Here is a 25,972-nt window from a genome sequence, read left to right as displayed (position 1 = left end):
AGAGCCAATAGTCTAACACTAGAGGATCAGAAAGATTTACCTTACTGAGAGGGTGGTAGATAAGTGGAACAGCCTCCCAGCAGAGGTGGTAGAGGGTAATACAGTGAGAGTATTAAACATGCATGGGATAGACATACGGCTCCTGAATCTAAGACGAGTCTTTACAGCAGGAAAAACATGCAGTCTAGAAGGGGGCCGATCTGCCGGCAGGTTCTAGGTTTTCGTGTTTAATAAAGCGATGTAAGAGGGCCACTTTAAGTTCTTGAGATGACCTGGTAACTTCTACAGTAGAATGTTTCGTCTCACACCCCGCTTTGTCCTCCTCGTCCTCCTCGTGTGCATATTAAACATAGTTTATTTTGCTCGATGACCTTCTTCGTAAGCTTGTGCATGGCACAAATCCGACAGGACCAGCTGTCCCTTAATATTGAGGGTTTAATAGCAATCTCCATTAGCTTTCACCATAAAACCTTATTGTTATTCATTTAATTTGCCTACTACTCTTTAGCTCACCTTATTTGGGAAAGGACTCAATTTCTTATAATATTCATTTTAATACGTTATTGTTTCATTTTCTTAAATAAAATACGATTTTAATATTTACAGTTCATTTTTTATAGAATATTTTTTTATTTACCCTTAATTATTATTTTTTGATTTTTATTTTGAATACTCAATGGAAGCTTTTGATGAATAAAAAATGAGGATTCTGTGAAAACCTAATTATATGGTAGTATTTCCATGGGGGTATCATCCAAATTTAAATGTTTTATAGTAAAAATATTTGACCCCCTTACACAATTGTGGGAGAGGCAACATTCGTGGCGTACAGAGACCTCAGGGAATCTTCTCTCCTATTCCTTGGCCCCTGCCGGTAGAACCAGTAAGAAGTCCCTTGTTATGATGTCAGAGGGCGATGATGTCAGCCAATAAGAACGCCCAACTGCTTTATATTTCCAGGGACATGAATGAAAAAAATGTTTTTGTCAACGTTCCGTTAATTGTGTCACTTTCCAAATCTGTGTACAAAAGTTTGTGAAGGTTCCGCAAAATAACCGGCGTGCCTCGTAGCGCCCGTCACGTTGATCACGCTGCGTTTGTCTCGTCCTTGGTAGGTCGGAAACCTCGGTCTCCTCTTCATGCTGCTGTTTTTTATCTACGCTGCCCTGGGAGTGGAATTGTTTGGCAAACTCAGTGAGTACATATCATGCATCTGAGATTAGCTCGTTATTTTTACAAAAAGAAATAATATATATATATATTTTAACAGCGTTACTTATTGATGATATCGCGGCCGGCGTTCGACCGGATCAGGAAATAGATGCAACGTTCCAATATCCTTAAAAGATTAAAAGCTCCATTTGACTATTTTTACTCGGCTTACAAAGGGCTCCTGACTTGTAGGATACTTTTCAGCTGCCGACTGTTAGAAAGAAGTTAATTGACCCAGGAGGTTTATTCCAGCCCGTATAGCCTGAGACTCCAAGGACAGACAGACAGATAGATGGATAGATAGAAAGATAGATGTATAATAGATAGATATATAATTAATAGATAGATAGATAATAGATAGACGTATAATAGATAGATAGATGATGGGTAATTGGCCGTACAGCCGCGGACCTGTAGGAATCTGCTCTGTTACATGTAATCAGAGTATTCATTCTTCATTCTTGTCCAATCCTACCCTTCACTGTCCTCGGTTATTGACACGACGCTGGGAGGGAGATTCTCGGCGGGATTCTCCTGCACATTTACAAGCCCTGGCAAATAAATAGCTCATTAAGGACTTGGCAAGCGCGTGGGCTGTCTGTCCGTAATGAAAACTTAATGGGACCCTGTTTTATTGAAAAGGTAGAGCCGGTCTGTGGAGGAGGTAGGAAGCTGCCTCCCGTGTAACGTACCTTATGGCTCACATCAAATGAGACGAATGATAGCCAAGAGAATTCGGCAGGGATCCGTGACCTCTGGCAGCGCACATGGTGTGGACCGTGACTGCCAAGCATCATGGGAGGTGCAGTCCTGATTAGGACTATATGTCCACGGTCTGCATCTCTAATGGTTCTTCTGCATCTAATGCCCACCATAGCTGGAGTGCTTGTGTATGGACTGCTACTCCTATAATACTCAGCCAGCTACCCCCACGGGCGCGCACACACACTGTCCCCTGGTTCCATCCATGTCATTCACCAAACCGCCTTATTGTTTCCTCCCTGCAGTTTGCAATGATGAGAATCCCTGCGAGGGGCTAAGCAGACACGCCACGTTCGAGAACTTCGGAATGGCTTTTCTCACCCTTTTCCGAGTCTCCACCGGCGACAACTGGAACGGCATCATGAAGGTGAGAGGCGCAGCGACAAATTCCTTCGTGTGTCCGTTTAAGGAAGATAACCCATCAGCCCCATGCAGATTATAGTTTCCTTTTTGGGTGCCTCTGAATTTCTTCGCTTCACCGGGCAGTCTAGGGGTTAAATTTCATGCCGATAGAGTATGGAGCTGCCCACAGACCTAAATGCTGCTGTGATTCATATATTGTTACTAACCATGAGATCTCCGCCATGATATACGAATAATATTTACCTAATGTCACCGGGTGCCGGGAGCGATGAGTAAGCGAACACTCCTCCGCCATCACCTGTGCATCTCCACCGGGGTAAACACTTCATTAGCGGGGCAATAGTGGGAAGGACTGTCCTTACATACCCTCACACATCAGTAGTGTTCTGGGGTATAACACTGCAGCGACGTCTATCATCATCCCTGGAAAAACGAGTACAGTCCCTTTAACTGCTTTATTTTATGGTAACCTAACCCCCGTGGTGACCTCATGTACCCATCAGAGGGCAGAAGAGCTGTCACGTTTTCCCATAGTCTAGAATTTACACCTTGGTTCATAAAAGCCACCGTGTATGTATACCATGCGAGCAGTCTCCTTAACTTACATGATTATTCCTCCCCCTTAAGTTATCTCTCCCCTATTTTTTCGTTGTTGATTATCGTTGATTGGTTCCGACAGTCTTTATAAGAGTCGGAGCAGAAAGATGTAATCAGCGAAGCGAGAGAACTTCAGGACAGGAGATTCATGAGATGACGCTAGTTCTGCCACGGGCTGCCACCATCCTGTTTCCTCGGGAAAAAACCTTTAAATTAGTACAAGCCATAGGGAGCGTTAACACATAAATGAAATAAATATTTATATGTATTTGGGCGCGGGAGGATCAGTCATCCTAGAGTCACATGACATGTATCCATAATGTATCCACTGATAATGGCGGGTATTTTTGCTTGTTTCTGATTGGCTTGATTTGTTCTTTTGTGTTGCTCGTGTGATCTTCCGCTTTTATATACTTTAAAGAGCGAGTATTATATAATCTGCAGCTGTTTTTTTCAGATGTCCCGCCATACCCTTTATATTCCCGGCACGGGGTGCTTTTTTCCTTTGTGTTTTGCTGTCCGTTTGGCTCTTTTGTAGCTCTGTACCTACTTTATGTTTCTGCTCCCTGGAATTCTTTAGATCTTTTTTTTTCGTTATATGAAATGAAGATTAAATCTTCTTAATTATGTGTTTTTTACCGATTTGTTTAGATAGCTGGCTGTCTTTGTGGTTTATAAGCATCTAGGAATCAGGGTTATGTGACCTGCGGCTGGTTAACCCTGATTTGAATCTACTCCCTGCCCTTCTTTCTCCCTCCACCTTTATTCCATTCCCAGCCCTTCTTCCATTCTCCCTTCTTTCATTCTAGTTCCTGCCCTCCTCCTTTTGCCTCCATTAGCACTACCCACTCTTTTTCTCTCCATTTTCATTTTTACCCCCTTTTTCCCGTTATAAAATCCCCCCTCCCTGCCCTTCTCCCTTTCTCTCATGCTTATTCCCCCCGTGCTTATTTCACCGCCTTTGACTTTCTCATTGCATTGTATTTCTCCTCCTCCACCCTCTCTCCATCTTCCTCTCCCTGTTCTCTCTTCCCCAGAACGCCACTTCCAATTACCATCATTTCCAAATATATAATTTACGGCATCTTGTTATATGGAAAGCGCTGAGTCTAACACTGTTTAAATATGCTGTCCCTTTGTATAACCAGGACACGCTCCGGGAGTGCAGCAGCGATGACAAGCATTGCCTCAGCTACCTGCCCATCATCTCCCCCGTCTATTTCGTCACCTTTGTACTCATTGCCCAGTTCGTACTGGTCAACGTTGTGGTCGCAGTGTTGATGAAACACCTAGAGGAGAGCAACAAGGAGGCCAAAGAGGATGCCGAGATGGATGCAGAGATTGAGTTGGAGATGTCCCGGGCGCTTACCCCTGCCCCCGGCGCATGTAGCCCATCTCCGGAGAACAAGCCGACCAGTAGAGGACCATCACCAATGATGACAGAGCTGCCGGTGCTCCTGAAGCACGCCAAGGTAAACCGAGAAGACCTTTTTGGAATAGACCAAGATCCCATTCCTATCTCATTAGCAATGGGATTTCAATCAGAACGCGCTTCTCTGATTAACTGAATGCAGTCTGTTGCTTTAAAGTCTCCATAACATTCATGTGCAGACTGTGATGTATAAAAAAACACATTTTCTACGTCAAATCATTTTCTCCAAAAATCCAACATAAAACCAGTCTGTTTCTGGAGGCTTGTGACCTCTGAGAACAAAACTGTGGTGCTACAATCCCTTTTCATTCACTATTTCTATTTTACGGGTAGGGCAGGGGGGTGACCGAGATGGATGACCCCAGTGGAAATTGGACCAATTTTCTCTTTACTCCGCTCAAGCATTCCCAGTTTGATCTGATCTTTTTTTTTTTTTACTTGTATTATCATAATGAGTAGAGAGAATTGAGTCACTCGCCTCAATGCTGGATAGAACTACTAGGGATCCTGTAGCAATCTGTGCCTTCAAACCCTCAGCTCAGGCCCGCCGGACTCATAACAGATGTTTCTGTTTCCTTCATTGTGCGCTGAAGGGGACATTGAGCCAGGAGAATGTGAGTCTAATGATCCCAGAATCAGCGGAGGGAGCAGCCCTGCTGAAGGACGCAGTCCCGCCGTCCCCCGGGCCCTACAAGCAAAGCTTACAACTTCCCCTCCAGCCCACTGTCTATGGGCAAGAGGTGAATCGCCCCGCTCCGTCTCACTGCGCTTTGCAGCAAATAAGCTTCTTGCTACCTTCTTGCTTTACAGCTTCCCGCCTTCCTCCGTGCGTCTGTGATAAACGCTACGCCGTGCAAAAGGAGTCCGGCCCAGGCTTGTTTAGATTTGCTCTTGGAAGTTATGGCTACTTTTCATTTACATTACACTTCCCACGGTACTTAACCTGCCATCACGGGAAAGGTAGCGCCAAAGGTTACCCAACGGTGGTTTAGGGGAAAGCTTTCTACTCCGCTCCCACCAATGTGCCAGCGAGGAATGTAAAGTTAATGTAAAAAGAATAGACGATCTATACATTGTGATACGGGTCGACAGAATGATGGATTTCAGATGGCATTTCCCACTTCTTATCATCGTCAAACCGACTTGATATCAAGATTGCTTGGTACTTATTTGAGGAGTAAGTCATGTATGAAGTTGGTAGGATGATGCTCCAAAGAGGCTGGGTAATAAAACTCAAATCCATTTTTTCTTATAGCCGTTCTCCTAGAATTATGTATAAATCTAATTTTTGTCTTCCCATTTGGATTATTAACCCAATGAATGCTGTCAAACCAGCACAAGAAACTGATTATGGAGATATAACTTGCAATGCTTTGTACATCCCTATAACACAACAAACGCGATGTAAGTAAGAGCAAGGCTTTATGTGTGCGCACCGCCGCTGTGCCAACATTAATCCACGCTTCTTGTCGGAGGTGTTTTTATGATGAAAGAGTGTTCCTCGTGACACAAAAAATGCATATCCCATGTGGCATTCTTCTCCAATGATAGTTGTGTTTGAAGAGTCCTCTTCACCAGTATATAGGACAGTTAATGGGTTCGGTGGCTGCCTCCGCTGCTCCCTGCTTAACTATCTGAGATGTTCCCCTTATCTTCTGTGTAACGGAATCTACTCTTCTTTCCCCGCAGGACGGTGATATCTACATGAGGGATGGAACCGGCTCACAAACCCTCCTGGCGGTGCGAAAGGTCTCAGTCTACAGGATGCTCTCATTACCCAATGACAGCTACATGTTTCGTCCCGTCCTCCCAGCCAAGGCTTCGTACCCTCTACGTGAAGTGGAAGCTTATGAAGACACTTCTCCAAACGGTAATTGATGATATGACATCCCCACATTGTTATCTGATTAAAAACTTTAGGGAGACTATAAATCAAAAAGCACGACACACAGACAGCTGCATTAACAAAGATATCTTTTAAAAATATGTCTCACCAATGTAGAACCATCTCCAGATCATCTTTTTTCAACCATACTGTTATTGGGTATTGTGGCAACTCAATGTTATTCCCCCTCACCATTTGGTGTCGTCTTTACCACCCCTGTCCCCATTTCCGATCCCCTATCACGACCCTGTTTATTTTTTCGTCATGGGTCATATATTCTACTCGAAAGGCTTATCCAGCATGTATCTCTCTCCTTGGTGTAGGATCAGTTACATCTGTCCACACTCAAACCGGAGAAACAAACTCCTTGCTTCAGGTTCCGGTGGAATGCCTACCTTTGCCTTCATCAGGTTGCCACCTGGATTCAGAGGACATGCCTAAAATCCCACCGCCGATCTCCACATCTAGATCTCCAAGTCTGAACAGATTTCTCCGTAGACAAGTAAGCCTTTGTGGTGCTAATTTATATTCCGCAAAGAATTAGGAGTGTTGCAGTAAAAAATAGATTTCAGATGTAAAAAAAAATAAAAAAAAGTTCTTTGGTAGCCCAAGAATGCGTGCGTGACATCCATGGATCCTCTATTCTTCTTTCCGTTATAGATAGAAGCCATGTTGATTGTTCTCTTCTCCTTTGTTACTGTTGTGCAGGAGGCCATACGGATGGACTCGGTTGACTATCAGAACGGAGATTCAGGGGACAGTCTTTATGTCGACTCCACGGAAAGTTTAAATGTGAGGACGCCATCGTTAAATACATTGGTTCCAAATCTGCTCTGCCCCACTTCTCTATCTCTACAGGGAACCCCACAATCTTCCCCCAACCTGTCCTGCCACCCAAGACATTCCAGCGTCCGTACGCGCAAACATGTGTACAGCCAACACAGTATTCCGAGTCGACCTTCGAGCGGCAGCAGCAGCAACACCAACCCAGAGGAATCTACGTTTGAGTCCTCGGACCCAGCTGATGAAGAAGTCAGCCATATAAACAGCTCAGTGAAGAGCTGGAGAGGACAATCCTATAATCGAAGTCACTCCGTCTCTCCATTCATCTCCCAAGCTTCATCTCCTCCTCTACTAAAGAACTGCAATAGCACAGCCAGCCTGGCGGGGACCAGCAGCAAAGACAAAGACTTGAAGAAGTTCTACAGTGTTGATACGCAAGGATTCTTAGCTAAGCCCACGTCGGTAGAAGATCAAAGGAGGCATTCAATTGAGATCTGCCCCTCCATTGACGATGGAGATTCTTGCTTTGACTTGTCCATTGAGGATAATCATGACTCTTCTGTTCTCATACAGTCCGACCCAGAGTACATCAATGGAGTTCGAAGGAAGAAGAAGATGAGTCCACCTTGTATTTCTATAGAACCTCCCATGGAGGATGAGAGTGGGACAGCTCCTTGTACGAAGGCATCTGAAAACAGCATGATGCTAAGAAGGAGAACACCGTCTTGTGAATCTACTGCATACAGGGACTCTTTAGATCTTAGTGATAACCAGGTATGCGACCTAACGTCAAAAGCCGACAGGCGGATCCAGACGCCCTGTCGCAATGAGCACTTGATAATACCCACCTACTCTTTTGACCAGCTGGACACGAACAGCTTCTCTGACCTTTTATCGGAGGGTGGGAGTTCCTCTCCTTCATTGGTCGCCCTTGTGGATTCCAGACCTGAATCGGTGGCTTTAGATATTAAACAAATAGACCATCTACAAATTCAGAACAGCAATCATGAAAACAGTAGCGATGTAATTTGCATTGGTAAGGGTTCCTTGAAAAAGCTTGCACTAGTGAACTCTTCCAACACAACAGAGGAAGCGATTAATAAACCATTATAGCTGTTAAGGGCTTGAGACATTAGAACATTGATGAACCATTGGATAGACGGGTCTATAATCCCCTACGGGTGGTCTTAGCATTTTTAATAAGCTGTGGGCTCATAAGGAGTACTGGGGGGGGGGGATAAAACAAGGGATTTGCAGATGGTTTGAATTAAAATTTTCTTGTTTTGTTTGGTTTTATAAACGGAATACGGAGTTAACTTCCCATATAGCCTCAATCACATTGATTCGAGTTTTTTTTTTAAGTTCTTTTTTTCTATTTTTAAGCTGGCACTTTCTATTGTGCAAAGACACAGTATGCATAAGTGCTGAAATATGAAAACCTGTACATTATCTGTATATCAGCATTATAAATAAAATAGAAATAATGTATTTGTGAAAAAAAAAAAGCAGGTTGTCTTTTGTCTTTGTGGCTTAGCGCTGTTGGCCTTGACGTTACGGATTACGGATCTCATCTGGCCATCTCGCTGACGTATCTAAATTACGCAAAGCTATTTTTTGGGGGTGGGTGGGGGGGGTCACGTCAAAACTTTTATTTGTTTTGAAAAGCAAATCGCCCTCTGGCCAGAAGATAGCTGAACTATCGCAGATTTCAATATTACATGTGCTTTTCATCAGGATCCAGCATTGTTTCCTAAAATAGACAACCGCAAGATGAGTACGGGATAAAGTATGGAATAAGAATGACAAAATCAGCTATGTGAAGATATTTGGTAAGCTCTTCTGCCAAACACAATATACTCTGGTTTATTGGAAGCTATATTAGTTTGCGTGGAAAGGTCAGAGATGGATTACGTTCCCAAAGAGCCCTAGGCAAGGTACAAACTTGGTCCTCCACCCATGTAACCCTTAGTCTTATGGCACAGAAGCTCCTGGCACAGGTAATAAGCATTGCAGGACCCTCCGTGTTGTTAGGGGATCTTAGGCAAAGTCGAAAACTTCACCCTGGGACCATTTACCTAAAAACAATTTTAGATAAGACACAAGGAAGCCATAAAAGTGATATTAAAACCAATGCTAGTTTGTACGTCGTTATTGCAACGGCACGAGAGGCACTCGTATAATCCTGTACGTGATTCTAAAATCATAAAACAAGAGTATTTTAATAATAAACAAAATTATCCAATCAAAAGCAAGAGATCATTTGCATGAGGGCAAGTATTTTCATATGGTTAATACTTTTAAAATTCTAGAACTGCTTTCCATATGTCAACAAGTCATAAGTTTTTATGCTTAATTAGTTAATGGAAGGCTGGTTTAGGAGTCCAAGTTGGCTCTGACGTATGATCTGTTGAGGTTCATCACTGAAGAAAAGAATGCCAGTTATAAATGCACCTTTCCTAACGATTATGTGGAGGTCCGCGGAATGTCAGCCTCCCAGCAGAAGTGGTAGAGGGTACTAGAGGGAAGGTATTTAAACATGCATGGGATAGGCATATGGTTCCTGAACTTAAGACGAGACCAACGACTGATTAAGGTTTGAAATGAAACCTGTAGAATGGACGCAGACGTGGAATTCCGCGTATACCTCCGCAGTATGGCTGATTCGGGCATTTAAATGCAGATTACAATCAATGTACTATTGAGAAAGCTCAGGACGGGAGTATGTAGCTTAATCAACACCGACATGGTGAAAAGCAAGAGCAATCCCAGAGTATTAATTAGTGCAATGACTTCATTGAGCTCCTTGGTATCTTGTGAAAACAGCTTGTCTATGTCAACAAAGAAACAGCATCAGTTCTGATTCCGATAAGAACCATCCAGGGCTGTCATGAGCCCATATCCACTGAGAATTCCACCGCCAGGGCTCTTGTGGGGCAGCGTAACAATGTAACCCAAGATGATAATTTCTTCTAATCAGTAGTAATATGCGATCCTGGATTATTTTGGGTGATCATGTCCCGTCTCATCATTGCTTTTATAAGAATTGTCCTTTCCCCTTCACAATAAATCATGTTTCCTTGCTCATCACGCCGGCTATGGGTCAGATATACCTGAGCGGAATGCATGCGTGACTTGGTCCAGCTGTGGTGGTGGAGTATCTGACATTGGTTTTGCTCTTTAGCGCAAGGTCGAGAGATGTTTTTGCACTTGGTACAGATAGTTGGGCCAACGTGGGCTGCAGAAACGATGGCTCTGTCATGGTGGACACATGAGAAGGTTCTGTTGTGCTCCAGGAGGTACAGAAAGTGGTAATTTCCAGCATAGTCATGTAACATTGACGACCCCATTCCTTTAAGACAGACGCTTGAATATCATAGTCAAATAACATGGTTACACAGCTGCTTACTTTAAAAAAAAAAAAAGACACAATGTACATCAACTCTTCCAATCAGGTGCAAAAAAACCTTCCATGAAACGTTTATCCAATAATTACCCCAAAAGGGGTAAAACTAATCCTTCTCTACTCCAGCTTTCCCTTGGATCGACATTACATTTGCTAAAGTTAAATTGTTCTAAGCTTGAACGCCAGTGTTCACTAACTCTTACTGAATCCAAAAGAACCACCATATGTGGAAGTGGATTCTACATCTACAACAAACTGTTCCTTTACTTAAGAAGAAATCTCTTTGCCTCTGTGTTGTCTGTAAAGATCTATGAAGGTCAGGTCTTCATATACTCCTCGGGCTTATATGCAGTAACCATACCCAGCGTAGACATCTTTTCCCCAAAAGTAAACAAGCCCCGTCTGTTTTCATAGCTGAGATCCTCCGTTCATTTTTTGCCGTCTCCGAATCTTTTCCAGTTCCAGGATTTTATAAAACGGATGCATTCCTTGTTACAGATTGGAGCAAGTTTATCGACATCGCGTCTGACCATACGCGGAACAAGCCAGGAATATTTAAGTCTGAAGTACTAAGTGACAGGCAACAATGTTATCATTTATAAAATCATCTGTAGAGCTGGCCAGCGTATCCGGTCACCAGGCGCTCATTCTGAATCCACTCATTTTCTTGGGGCTTTTGAGATTTAATTAGTTATTGTATTCCTGTATCTTCTGGTTTCATTTCATTCTCCACATTGTCTCCAAACCTCGATATCTGGTAGGACCTGTAGGGTTCTTCAGAACTTTAAGGGATAGAATTCATACGACGTGAAAGCCAGAAACTGTTAACTTCGCTCCAGAATTAGACTTCTGAGGCACCCTACAGTGAGGGCATTTAAACACATGGCTCCTGAATCTATAGAGGGTGGTAGATAAATGGAACAGCCTCCCAGCAGAAGTGGTAGAGGGTAATACAGTGAGGGTATTAAACATGCTCCTGAATCTAAGACCGACGGCTGATTATGATTTGAATCTGATAAAATTTTCAGTTCTAGCTCCTTGCCAGAGATATTATGTTTTAGGCTATTTCACTATTTATTTCACTATTTAGCACTTACAGTATCCAGTCCACATTTCACACCTGAACTTGGTTGTTCAGCAGTTATGAATATCAACGAGAATGGTTGTTAAAGTATCTAGAACAGTCTCTCTAAATTACTAAAAGGTGTTAAATTGAACTTCCATAATTTTTTGCGACTAGTATGAAATTAAAAATGAATTTTAAAAAATATTGAACTTTTAAAACAGTTCTGTTTTTTTGCATACTATAAATGTTTTTAGGCAGCTGCATATCAGCCATTTGTATGATTCTCGCTCTGCTATCTGATCCCGATCTACTAAACACCCCGACTCCTTCTCATACTGCCTGTGGGGAACAATAGAATGGTTAGGTCTTAACCACGCAGCTGAACACTGACTAATTAAAGTCTGTGGAGGAAGGGACTTCATTAGCATTGCCATAAAGCATCAGCTCAGTGTGGTGTCTCAGCTGGGAAAGTCACCCAAAATATCACACGACTGACAGCAACGGCGGCTCCAGGACTGCAGATAAAGGGAGTTTATTGGAACAAAATGAAATAAATTACTGTATACAGAGCTGGGGGTTATATTACTGTATACAGCGCTGGGGAGTTATTACTGTATACAGCGCTGGGGAGTTATTACTGTACACAGCGCTGGGGTTGTTACAGCAATATTATTTCGTTTTATAAAGGAAATTACTTTTCACTTTTAAAGGCTACGGTCGCTTTAAAGAGAGAACTTTTCTGGTAAACAAATGACATTGATGTTCGGTCTCACTTATTTTCACCCTGACATCCCAGGCACCGTGTTCAGGATTTCTGCTCTGTCAGTCACTTTCGGACAGACAAATCATATCTGTGCTTATGACGCATTTTTCTGACAGTTATTCATCAGGGAATAGCGAAGCCCTATATGAAAAACTGGATGTAACAGAAAAGCCATTTGTCGGATTTTGTTTCCTTTCCTTAAATGTTTGCTTTCCGTGTTCCTCAACTCGGTGGCCAAAGAGGGTCTGCATATTTCACATTGCGGCACCTGAAATTTATGTGATCTACGTTTAAAGAAAATCTAAATGAACCATGCGTTTTAAGAAAAATCCTGACACTTTGGGTAAAAAAAGAAAATACTATATATTTTTTTTTACTGGATTCCGACCTTCCAGACATTTATGTCTATGCTTATTATGGCTTCTGTTAGAATGTTCTGGGCATTTCTTTAACATGCCCACCATACCTCTGGGTAACTTCTAGGGGCCAGCAACCCGGTGGTCTTCCTCCTTGGGTGGGTCCAGTGACATTTTGGGAGGGGATAGACCCAAATTATTTAACAATATATAGGGTGGGACATACTCCCCCAACATTCTAGCGACCATTACCATTAAACCATGATGCTTGTAGTATCCTTTGGTCCAAAATGACGCATGGTTGTTGTACTAGTTTTCCATGCTTTATGGGAAAATCATGTAATTTAATAGTTTTATTTTTGGTTTGTAATAAAATACCGATGTACCAAAATGACTGTAAAAAATAATATCACATGTAAAAAAATAAATGGACCTAGCATTTAAAGGGACGTTCACTTTAATGCATATGGTAGCTTTGTGGTCCCTGTGACAGGGCCAGGCTAGCTGGCTCATATGTCATATGAAGTTTAGCCGGGTCACGGAGCGCTTTTGTGTCCGGTTCTGTATACTGTGACCCGGTAATATATTATATTGTGTTTATTGTGTAACCGGCCCAGAGACTGATGTGGCTTCAGCTCCAGCCTTCAAAGAGACGATCCTATAATCTGGCAGGAGCTCTTAATCAGCCAACACAGCCCTGTCTGCCCAGACGGCACCCGCACTACAGGGGGGATAACACAGGTGGGGGAACCCATTGTATTCTGTAATCCCCTCACCTGATACATCCCCTGTATACTGATGGGATTTGTGATGGGATGTGGCTGATGGGATTGGGGGTTGGGTTCGGTACACATTGCATTGAGGTTGTATAAAGTTCTGTGTGTTTGTAATAAAGAGAGTTCTTCTTGGTTTACTACGAATGGTGGTCTGGATGATCCGTGGATAGCTGAGTGCGATCCGTATGAGGGACTGACTGGTGATTCCTCAGCCCTCAAACAGGGGGACCCAGCCTTGGGTACGGTGACCCTGTAACAGTCCCTTAAAATTCAGAGTGGGACCCAATTGCGAATGAAACCGACGCTCAAGGTAGAGTGTTTGCCAAAGAGGTCTGGGGACTGTCCCCACTCCCACTCACTTCCATGGCATCAGTGGGACCATCTACCCGCAGCCCGAGAAGGGGGTTCTGGGTAGCTGGATGTCCCCAGGTATGCTTATTTCTAGCAAAACAGATATTCGATATCACGGCTCAGGCTGTGTTGTTTTTAAAGATCGAAGCGTCCATTGATTTTGTAATTAATTTACAATCGCTGCGATAGTTTGGAGACCGGTTGATGGTCTCAGCAGGATCGTGCTGAGCCGTTAGATAAGAAAACGTTTCTATATACTCTGGGTACACAATAAACAAGATTGCGTCTGGATAACAGAGGGCGGCGGGGCTTCAAGTCATAAGACGCATCTTTCGTTCACTGTGTATCTAGTAACATCCAAAGCTCATATTAATCCATTCTGCAATGAAATGGAGACAAAGGATCTGCCGGCACATCGGCCCCATTCGGCCCCCGTCTAGTCTGCCCAGTTTCTCCTGCTGTAACGACTCAAACCTTCATCAGTCGTTGGTCTCGTCTTAGACTCAGGAGCCGTATGTCTGTCCCGTGCATCAGGTTAGGAACTAACCGTTGGTTGAACCATTTTATTCCACTGATATTACATTTGGGCACTCTGGGCACTGCCAGGGGGGCAGATAATTGAATCCCCTTAGAATACTCAGACATTGAGTTTATGAAATTATGATTTGGAATGGGTCACAACTACACCTTCTGTGACCCTGTTACCAGTGATGTATCCTGGCCTAGGGTGGCAGATCCAGTGGGGCGGCAGTCCTCCTGCTGCAAAACAAGGAGGGGTACCTCACCCTCTTGGGCGATAAGCCCCCCAGTATACTGACCTTTCGATGAGCCAGTTACAGGGGAGATAATTGCCTTACCCGATTATGTGATGGTATAAAATGAGACTTTGCCGCAAAGAGCCCTTGAGATTAAGCAGTTTGGGGACTTTTCTCCTAAGCACGCGTTTCCAGGTTCTCTGACTACCTAAATTCTTTACAAAGTCCTGACAGGGAGAGTTAGAACAAAGGAACGTGTTATACAGGTAGACAGCTGCTAACTGAACGCGGTGCCCCAAAAAACCGGCGACATCGATGAAATTGCTTTGTTACGCGTTCCACCAACTTCATCGTCTGTCGCAGAGAGCTCTAACTCCAACGGCGAGACGTATCCCAGTCCTGTCGATTAAAGCATTCACATCAAAATAAATCATATGGCAAAAATAATATTAGCCGAGCTCAAAAACAGGCAGCGTCACGGCAAACGCGAAAACGAGGAATGCTGCAAATTAAAAGGAAAGACCCAAGAAAAATTAATTCCACTAAACATTATATATATATATATAGTGACATATAGGGACTGGTGAAAGATACCATTAATAAAAGAATACCCCTTTTGGTGGGGGCTTCTGTTTTTTAGGGGTAATTATGAGGGGTGATTCTAAATGCATCCTTATAAGAGGGAGAGCTTATTCTTAAAAGGTGCTTTAGCGGGAGAAAGGAAAGAATCTTACGGAATTTTGGTGAGGGGTACTTACCCCCCCATGGGTTATATGCCCATTTCCATTATGCCCCTCTCACTTCAATGGACAGGGGCATTCTTTACACCTCTGTGCCTCTCATGTGGCTTTTTATAATAGTAAACCCCCATTCATTCCCATTATCAGGGAAAAGGGGGGTATATACAGCAAAATGTCACCCAAAGATTATTAAACTACCATTCACCCCACTGCTCACAGGTTTGCGGCAAGAAAGGGGAGGAAATTGTCAGCCCCTTTGATTAATAAGAATCCTTGGGATTCCTGTTTAATTTAAATACAAATTAATGTACTGTTCTTTATTCATTATTGATTTATTTCATGTGGCGAGTTGTGAATTTTGCAAGTTACAGGTGAGGCCATGCAAGCTGACAACAGACTTGATGGAACCGAATGGGGATAATCTGCCATCAAATTCTAGGTTTCTACAAAGCTTTACATAATGATATTTTCGGGTGCCGATGTTTGGAAAGGACCTATGAACGGACCGGCCATTTTTCTGCTGGCATCCAGGAAATAACCTTTTCTATGCAGCGGATGTATCCAAGACAACACAAAACCCGCTCTTACATCATGTCGCCTTTGTATACCGGGTTGTCTTCTTTTATGGATCGTGTCACAGGCTTCCGAGAGAGAAAATAATTCCAACTGTTGGTCTGAGCCAATGCTAGATTCCTTATATCAGGGGGAGCCCAAAATGTTAACCCTCTCTTCTTTGGAGGAAATAACTTCAGGTCTAGGTTTTCCCATTTAGACTGGTACAGACTTGCAAGTTATCTCATTAGATTATAGCAAACAGTATGGTATCGTGAAATGCATTGATGGAGTGTGGAAGGGCCAATATGTCCACTTTTGGACTGAAATTTTAATTGATTAATCATATGTAAGTTAATTGTTATCTAAAATTTGTTATTACAAGAATGTGTTTTGTTTTTATAAACCGGCTCCACGTGATCATAGAAGAATTAAAGATATTTTCTTAGTTGCGTTGTTCTCAATGTTTTCATCCTCCGGATTTTGAGGAGCTTCACGGAGCGTTTCTCTCAAGGGTTTCACGGATCACATAAGGCCTCGTTTTGATTTTGTGTCTTTTCCTTTTTCGAAAAACCCAAAAGAGCTCCCTTGGGACCCAAACATAATTTTGGACGTAAGAAAAAAAAAAGAAAAAAGAGGGACCTCTATCTATTACGTCCACCCTATCCAAAAACTCTGTGGGAATGAGACACGACCCTCGTTGACATGATCACTCACGAACCTAAACAAAGGTTCAAGTGTTCTCCCCTGAGGATGCAGAATAGAACTCGGAACTATGAGAACCAAGTCCCCACTGTGGCTTTTAACCTTCAGACAGAAGAATATTCAGAAAAGTCATGCTTGAATATTCTTATCTTCCGCCAAGCCTTGGGATATTAAGATTAGAGTGGATTTCTTAAAGGGATAACAACAGGTGCAGACAAACCAGCCGCTAAAAGCATCTTTAAATGAAACCTCTATATGATAATAAATATAATAATAAAAATAATAATAATGGATTTCTGCCCATATAGTATGGAGAGGTTATTATGTAGCCAAGTTGCTTGAATTTCTACTTTTTGGTGGACTTTCAAACTCGAGTCGACGTGCTTCTGGCTTCTATACATGGTTTACTGAAACAAATGAAACACGTTTGCCCCTCACAGGCATTTCCTCGTTACGTAGAGAGTGTCATTCATTTTAGCGGACCGACTTTCAAACGTTAAGATGGAACGTCGAAAAAAATCTTTCAAGACCTAAGAAGAGTTTTCTGGACACGTGTTATGAGACAGTCATTTAGATCCAGGACACATAACATCCGCAGCCTCCCCATGCGGTATTACACCTCTGGCCCCCCACTGCATGATGGGGATTGTAGTTCACAAAGCCAGAGCGTTATTAAAGCAATAATTTAATTTTTCACAGCCACCGTGATTCTTTTTTTTTTTAATCTTGCCCGAGGTCATTCTTATCGTCCTTTGGAAAAGCTAACCGGTTAGTCCCGGCAGCTGCCCGCCAGCAATCATAATTCATTAACGTTATCTCCAAATTAAAAAGCTTAATTATTTCTGCCTTTCACTCTGCAGGATTCGGCTGCTCACCTTTACCGCTCATATCCAATTAGTTATCGCGGCATCAGGACTATAGACTGATTTAATGAAGTGATCTACTTCCCGTTCCCAGCTCGGCGCAAAATTCCGCACTCGTCTTTTAATTTCGTACTTGAAAAAAAAAAATGATGGGTTTGGAAGAGCCCATCACATAAAGAAGATTCACGAGAAGCATACAGATGACGGAACGAGACCCGTGGAAGGAGTCCGGCTGTGTTGTGTACACAAATATTGGGAGCTTTTACGTATCTTCTGCCAGAGAGGCTGATCCAGTAAGGGAATTTAAACAGAGGATCAGATCAAATAAATGTTACTTTACTGAGACGGTGGTAGATAACTGAAACAGCCTCCCAGCAGTAGTGGTAGAGGGTAATACAGTGAGGGAATTTAAACATGGATGGGATAGACATACGGCTCCTGAATCTAAGACGAGACCAACGACTGACTAAGGTTTGATTCTTTACAGCAGGAAAAAAAAGGACAGACTAGACGGGGGCCGAATGGGGCCAATTTGCTGGAAGCTTCTATGTTTCTATGCTCTTAGCATCTAAACATTTAACAAAGATCGGGTTCTTCCTGTTGTTCTGGTAGAGGTGCCACCAACTAACTTAGACTGTAAGCTCTTTGGGGCGGGAACACCCTTCCCTCTTGTACCCTGATTAAAATGTCTTTATGACGACTATATGTAAACAACAGTATTGTTCCTCCCCATTATTGCATTCCAAAGTGTACAGCTCTTAATACAACACTTAATGGTAAATAAATAACAATATACATACATATACAACAGCCGATGACATCATAACCCACCATGATGAAGTTACGGATTCTTTCTCTGGAGTAACTTCCTTCGGTATTCCAGGTCATCTTGAATTGCATGGTAAACATGTGTCACTCGCTTACAAGAAAATGTGCAGGGGAGGAAAAAGTTTAAATACAATCGTCCATATATTTAAGGTAAGATCTGATCCGAGTCGCTGGTTCTTTGGCGCCATCGCCTGGACTGGAATGTTTTTGCAACGTGCCAGTTGGCAAGCGGCCACGGAAGACGCATCAGTAAGTAACATAGATTCCCGAGAATTGAAGATGCAAATCCAAAGGAAAAAGCGCAATCAAGTGAGAAATGTATTTAAATGAGAACATTTATCTGCGGCGGCTGCTAGACGCACACAGCTTTGCTCAAACTGCCTCCGGCCCAGGAGCCGCACAGAAATCTGCCCTGGTTTCTCTCTGTATTTAAGAGGAACTATTTCTAGGTCTCAGACTAAGTAGGTCAAGAAACAGCTCTGAACTTTATAACGAACTTCAGCAATTCGAATGCCGCCCTTGATTGTATTTATTATGCTTTCTTTATGGGTTCTAAAGAAAAAACTGAGAGAAAAATGATGTCATTTGTTGGCTTTTCTGTGTACTGCAGGAAAATAAAGGACGTCTCCCAATCACGTCGAAAATTAAAGAGCTCCTAGAAGTAGCTTTAACTATCGACAGGGAGAATAACATACAGTAATATAACCCCCAGCGCTGTATACAGTAATATAACCCCCAGCGCTGTATACAGTAATATAACCCCCAGCGCTGTATACAGTAATATAACCCCCCCAGCGCTGTATACAGTAATATAACCCCCCAGCGCTGTATACAGTAATATAACCCCCCAGCGCTGTATACAGTAATATAACCCCCCAGCGCTGTATACAGTAATATAACCCCCAGCGCTGTATACAGTAATATAACCCCCCAGCGCTGTATACAGTAATATAACCCCCCAGCGCTGTATACAGTAATATAACCCCCAGCGCTGTATACAGTAATATAACCCCCCAGCGCTGTATACAGTAATATAACCCCAGCGCTGTATACAGTAATATAACCCCCAGCGCTGTATACAGTAATATAACCCCCAGCGCTGTATACAGTAATATAACCCCCCAGCGCTGTATACAGTAATATAACCCCCCAGCGCTGTATACAGTAATATAACCCCAGCGCTGTATACAGTAATATAACCCCCAGCGCTGTATACAGTAATATAACCCCCAGCACGGTATACAGTAATAACCCCCCAGCGCTGTATACAGTAATATAACCCCCAGCACTGTATACAGTAATATAACCCCAGCGCTGTATACAGTAATATAACCCCCAGCGCTGTATACAGTAATATAACCCCCCCAGCGCTGTATACAGTAATATAACCCCCCAGCGCTGTATACAGTAATATAACCCCCAGCGCTGTATACAGTAATATAACCCCCCAGCGCTGTATACAGTAATATAACCCCCCAGCGCTGTATACAGTAATATAACCCCAGCGCTGTATACAGTAATATAACCCCCAGCGCTGTATACAGTAATATAACCCCCAGCGCTGTATACAGTAATATAACCCCCCAGCGCTGTATACAGTAATATAACCCCCAGCGCTGTATACAGTAATATAACCCCCCAGCGCTGTATACAGTAATATACCCCAGCGCTGTATACAGTAATATAACCCCCAGCGCTGTATACAGTAATATAACCCCCAGCGCTGTATACAGTAATATAACCCCCCAGCGCTGTATACAGTAATATAACCCCCCAGCGCTGTATACAGTAATATAACCCCAGCGCTGTATACAGTAATATAACCCCCAGCACGGTATACAGTAATAACCCCCCAGCGCTGTATACAGTAATATAACCCCCAGCACTGTATACAGTAATATAACCCCAGCGCTGTATACAGTAATATAACCCCCAGCGCTGTATACAGTAATATAACCCCCCCAGCGCTGTATACAGTAATATAACCCCCCAGCGCTGTATACAGTAATATAACCCCCCAGCGCTGTATACAGTAATATAACCCCCCAGCGCTGTATACAGTAATATAACCCCCAGCGCTGTATACAGTAATATAACAGCTGATAAGAAGCTGCCTGAAAACATTATATTATGGGGCAAAAACACAACTGTTTTTAAAAAGTGAGCGGAATAGTGTGTGAGGCGGTGGTGTGTAGGGCAGAGAGTTGTGTAGTGGATGGGGCTGAGTGAGGTGCAATGTTCTGAAGTCTGTGTGGCCGAGAGTGGTGTAGTGTGTGTGGTGCTTAGAGTTCCCTTTACACGTATTAGTAAGATAAAGCACTATAAGTGTATATAGTATATGAATAAGTAACCATTCTTTGGGATTAAGTGTAAAATGCCTGATTGTTAAACTAAGACCCAGTCCAAATAAAAGGGGATTTAAATCAACCACAATAGTAATTGTTGTGCCAATCTCAGGGTGAAGGGGCAGATTCTCAGGGGTCACAAAGTCTGGAGCCGACTCCTTCCTATTCTCCCCTGGCTGTGACTCGCAACTGGTGTTTTTGCTCCCAGTATGTTAATGGTTGATATCCCTGCTTGAATGCAGGTGACTGAATTAAGGGTATACTTAAACAATGGCAAGTCAAGGCTTCCATGAGCATGGGTATTAGAGCCATTTGGATAACACATTTGGCGAGTCGCTACATAGAAACTTCACGACGGGCTATTAAAGGGTTAATATCCGAAGCGTCTCAGGGACGGCTTATTTAGAAAGTTCTCGGGTATGGAGATCGCATGTTGTGAAAGCACAGTCAGAGAGGGTCAAAACTCCTTAAATATTTGTAATCCGCGGCCCCCGGAGCTTCACGCAGAGAGTCCCTCCAAGGCGTCGCGCCACCATCGGTGGTTGTCTCCTGGTGAAGTGTCCGCTCTAATTACCAAAAGATAAAAGACAAATCCTCTGCGGACGATAGCGTTTGACGAGTCGCCGCTGAAGTTTTGAAGGTGAGTTTTCGCTGTACTGCTGTTCCACTCGAGAGTGCAAAAGGTTTCCGGACGTATGTGGGTCATTCTTCCGTAGTCCTGCCAACTCCGAGCTATTTATCTTCCAGGGGAACCACGGCACTGAGTGCAGCATTTATCAGACCTGTCAGCAGCATGCGGTGCGTTTCTGTGCCGACGTGTTTTTGGGGAAAAAAGCTCATTTTCTGCGCCTTGTAACACACAACACATTTAAAAGATTTCATGTTGGGTTTTTTTTTTAATGTCCTCCCCCATAATAAATGCCAAAAAAAGATTTCTGAAACATAGCACGTTCTGGTCATATGTCATAGGTATGATGTCATCGCTGTATTAACAACGTTGCAGATAAGTATGTTAATGCAACACTATTCATCATAACCTGAGCCAGGAATGCAAATGAAGGTTTGAGTAGATAAGGTGTCTCTTTTATTGCCATCCCCATAAATTACGGTGCGAGTATGAATTGCTGTAAGTTGAACCAATTTAAACTGAGGACCGCCTGTACATAAGCTTTGGCTCCTGATTACTCACAGGTAAATCCTCAATTCAAGTTACAGCAATTCATACTTACATCGTGCCTTTATTTTACACCTTATCTCAAGTGGCCAGACAAATATTCCTTTCTGCCATGCTTCACCCCAGATTACCGTACGCAGCACCATTGTGGACCGCTTACCCTTTATACTGTTAATATAGCTCATGGTTTTCATAGCCAGGTATCAGAACGTAATCTGGAACGTGATCTTGGGCCACCTTTAGGATCACGTTTTGGGATCTTCTAGGATCTTGGTGATCTCTTCCTTCCTGCCCATATGGGAGCCAAGTCAAAAGAGACGGCGCTGGAATTGGGTAGCCGCCCCACAGTCCTGGTTTTGAGCTCGGTGGGGATCATGTGCCGGTCGGGGACATCCTCAAGGTGGCTATCAAGTGGTTGGCTGTCCACACCCCCTGCCCATTTTGGGACCCCCTCCGTGCCCCATACCACACCCCCAAAACAGGTATCCTGATATAAACACCTGATATGTTGGGTGGGGGGGTAACATACCGTTAGCAAGTATGGAAATGATATGGATGAAGGTCAACGCAGTTGACCATCTAGAGCTTCTGTAAACCCGAAGGACACACTTCATAGAATAAATATATGTTTACGCTGTAATGCCTGCCCGACGAAGGGCCGCAGGGATGCAGCTATTTACCGAACTGCTAATTCTTACATTAGTAATAAGATGTCACTCCATGCTGGGCGTCCTACATCCCGTGGGATGCAATGTTCCTTTCCACGTTGTAAAGAATCAGCATTTACACACACCATTTAACCCATTTGCAAAGTACTTAAAAGGTAAGGATGAAGGAGCGGAATTACTCTGTAATTTGTCTTCCATTCCATTATTTAAAAAAAAATATTCTAAAAAAATAAATAAATATATGGCTTAGAAAATTATATTAAGGTTTTCACAAAGCATTTGTCAGCTGAACTTTTTTTAATGAGTTTTACAAACTTGTCTGATTAATTCCATGAAGTGAATCTGCAACACATTTCTTTTTATTCTTCCTTTTTCACCTGGGTGATTTAAATCTCGTGTTTTTATTTATTGTAGCTCTGTGTCGTCTCTGCGGCGCTGAAATAATAAAGGCAACTAGGCCACGGGAGATATGCAAGTGGGCTAACCCATCACATTATTTAAAGGAGCCACGTTCGATTCTTTTGTATGTATATATTTAGGTGGAACAGCCGCCCAACGGAAGTGGTAGAGGCCAATGCAGCGAGGGGGGGAAACATGCATGGGATAGGCATACGGCTCCTGAGACTAATGACTGATTAAGGTTTGAGTCTTTACAGCACAGGCAGACTAGACGGGGGCCGAATGGGGCTGATCTGCTGTCAGATTCTATGTTTCTATGGTATCTACCGGTATATTTATTACCGGTACTCTGTATAATGTATGTATAAAGTATGTACAGTTAATGTGGGGAGATATGTTGGATGCTGATTTAACTATACATTGTACAGGGCTGGCTCAGCCCATAAAAACGTTAGTGTCGTCAGGCAGGTCAAATGTTAAATTCGCCTACAAACTCTCAAGCTAGTGAATGCGCCCCAAAGAACAGGAGGCTTGCGTAAAAGTGGGAATGGAGACGATAGAAGGGGAAAAAGTGATCACATGGAAGAGAGAAGGGCTAGGAAGTCGGCCGTTCAAAAGAAATGGTAGCACAAAAAGGGTTGGAAGTGAGAACGCCTGGTGCACAAAGGTCGACGAAGAAAAGAGAAGGGCGAGCATTGGGTAGAACCAAAAGAAAAGAGCGAAACAAGTGGGAGAGGAAAGGATTAAGCCAAGGGTCTTGGAGAAACGTGTAGCCCAAGGATTGACCGAGACCAAAAATACTCCGGACGTTGGGTGAAGATGCGTGGCAAAGGTGCTAAAAAGGATAAATGGAGTTGGTCCCCCCAAAAAATTGGGTACTAGGAATAATTTCAGACAATTGACAGTCTAACCCCCCCCCCCCATTGTTGCCACCCTAGTCATTTAAACCTGGACACCCATGATTTTTAAATATCGTTGACTAGCCAACAAATTTGGTATAAAACAGCGTATCTGGCAACAGTACCCCACCAAAGCTCTCCGCCTGATACACCCAGAGTCTTCTCCGTCAGATAACGGAGGATATTCTTGCCTAGAATCCGCCTCCTTTGACTTTTTGGTAATTTACATGCCCAATGTGTTATTGATGCTACCGATGTGTTTAAAGATCGCAGATGAAGAGAAGATGTCTATTCGAGTCCTCGATAGAATCCACCCCTGCCCAAGACAAACCAAAACGTTCTTGTATAATATAAGTATAAACAGAATCACTTAACGTTCACAAATGTTTGTGTGAATGTATTTTCTGAGCTCGAGTGATATCATATCTTCCAGTTCTGGACTGGTTCATCCGCTGAAGTTTGCTCCAGGCTCTAAGTCCGTAAAAGTTGACCTTTTTTTTTTTGTATGGTCAGATCTGCTTTTTATGCATCTCAAGATTTGTCCATGTGAAGTTGTTAACGATCGGTACCTCCTTAAACGAAATTTTAGCCCCTTAATTATAATCAGGGCAGGCATGCACTCATTGCATTCTATCAAAGGCATCATGAAATCACTTCATGCCAGTCAGGTCACATCCGTGTACCAAGTGAACCTGGGAACTCTCTAGGTTTGACTTGGGGTCTTCGGGAGAAGATCTTGGTCACCGGATGACTTTCCTCTTTCTCTGGGCCGAGGAATGGTGTTTAGCCACGCCCACTCCCTGCCCCTACCTACTAGTTTAACAGCCACATATGCCTAGCCCCACCCATCACTAAGCCACTCCCCCAGATAAGGGAGAGAACATAATTTTGTTTAATAGCGGTACATCATTTTTCAGGGAATGCTTTAGTGCCACGTGACACAAGTTCCTGAGTTGTTTTTACGAGATTAAAACTTCAGAGGAAACAATAAAATAGTAGAATGGAATTATAGTTGACAATATATATTTTAAACAGGATAATTCTCAACAATTACCTATAATTCTTTTTAAATAAAGTAAAAAGACTTAGGTGATAAATTATAGAGAGAATTCTAAAAACACACACAAAAACACCAAAACCTGTCACATTAGCTAAAAATATTGTATCAAAAATTATAATAATAAGATTATACATGAATGTTAATGATCTCTCCGTGTCAACATGAAATGGTGTAAAAAATGGTAAAATTTACACATATAAATAATATAAAAGGGAAGGGTGACACCTGCAGGACATTAAAGAAATTTCATATCACCATACCTGGAATCTCTCTGAATTACGCCCGGAGATCCCGGGAGGAGCTCCGACACCCGAATCCTTTTGGGTCCTGTGACGTCGGCCTGAATGGCCACCGGCATCAGAGCGACGTCAAAGGGGGACTCTGGCTAGCAGTTGGTGATGACATAAGTGCGGCCAACGGCTGGATATGCGCAACCGATCCTCACTATACATTTTATGCTCGTGACGGCCATGTGTATGGCATTGTTGCCGCTTCTCCATGTCGAAGCCTGAATCCTTGAGGCTGCATGAGCGGGGTCCTGATGCCCCACTCCCCGCTCATTTGCCCTTTATATGGCGGGGGGGGGGCCACGACGTCAGCGGGAAAGCCAGCAACGTCAACGGGTAGTCCTGGATGCATCCCGCAAAGGGGGGGATCCCAGTAGCTGGAGCCTAAAAGTTCCCAGGTAGGAGCCAAAACACAAATTGGGGGTCTTATATATGATCGCAGCGGTGGGGGAATAGGAAGCCGTCCGCTCTTTACCCTGACGATCTGCCCCTTGGGGCAAAAACCTTGAGAGTTACCAGGTGTTCTGACATGAGGGGGGTAGAGTACATTGCATTTGGTGGAATAAAAAGAAACTGTATTCATAATAAAGTGTCACCAGAAATAAACAAAGAAAAAATGTTTTAGCACGCTTAATATCACTGAATTTCCTGAAACGAGCCTTCTTCCAGGTATGAGGGTATGGCTGGGTTCTACAGCCCTAAAAGCCCCAATAATGTGTATAGAAACAGCAGGAAATGGCTTCAAAAATTCAATTGTGTTAATAAAATGCAGGGCATGTAGAGAAATTCAGGTTTTAGAACAAAAAAATATATAGATTACGTAACATCTGTGGGTTTTAGTACAAATATATTTGAAGAAGCCTGGTAACTGCTCTGCGATCTTTCAAATTATCAACTTCCTGTCTGCTGTTGGCGCTTTACTTCGCATTCCGTGTTCGCGCTGGAGTT

General features: G+C 43.1%; 1 protein-coding gene across 1 annotated transcript in view; it reads left to right on the top strand.

Moving 5' to 3' along the window:
• The window catches only part of LOC149285776 (voltage-dependent T-type calcium channel subunit alpha-1H-like), a 180,470-nt gene extending 171,849 nt beyond the window's left edge, over positions 1 to 8,621 (top strand). Inside the window, exons 29-37 of the mRNA XM_089494843.1 lie at positions 1,116 to 1,194; positions 2,220 to 2,341; positions 4,083 to 4,385; positions 5,957 to 5,983; positions 6,056 to 6,236; positions 6,575 to 6,753; positions 6,912 to 7,043; positions 7,110 to 8,070; positions 8,569 to 8,621. Of these exons, the coding sequence (XP_089350969.1) occupies positions 1,116 to 1,194; positions 2,220 to 2,341; positions 4,083 to 4,385; positions 5,957 to 5,983; positions 6,056 to 6,236; positions 6,575 to 6,753; positions 6,912 to 7,043; positions 7,110 to 8,070; positions 8,569 to 8,621 (2,037 nt within the window). The remainder of the gene's footprint in view (positions 1 to 1,115; positions 1,195 to 2,219; positions 2,342 to 4,082; positions 4,386 to 5,956; positions 5,984 to 6,055; positions 6,237 to 6,574; positions 6,754 to 6,911; positions 7,044 to 7,109; positions 8,071 to 8,568) is intronic.
• Positions 8,622 to 25,972: the final 17,351 nt, after the last annotated feature.

Source organism: Sceloporus occidentalis, unplaced genomic scaffold, assembly GCF_023333645.1.
Source record: "Sceloporus occidentalis isolate IW3139 unplaced genomic scaffold, rSceOcc1.0.p SCAF_76, whole genome shotgun sequence".
In the NCBI taxonomy this organism is placed as follows: Eukaryota; Metazoa; Chordata; class Lepidosauria; order Squamata; family Phrynosomatidae; genus Sceloporus; species Sceloporus occidentalis.
The sequence above is the reverse complement of the archived record's forward strand: the minus strand, read 5'-3'. Positions and strand labels throughout refer to the sequence as shown.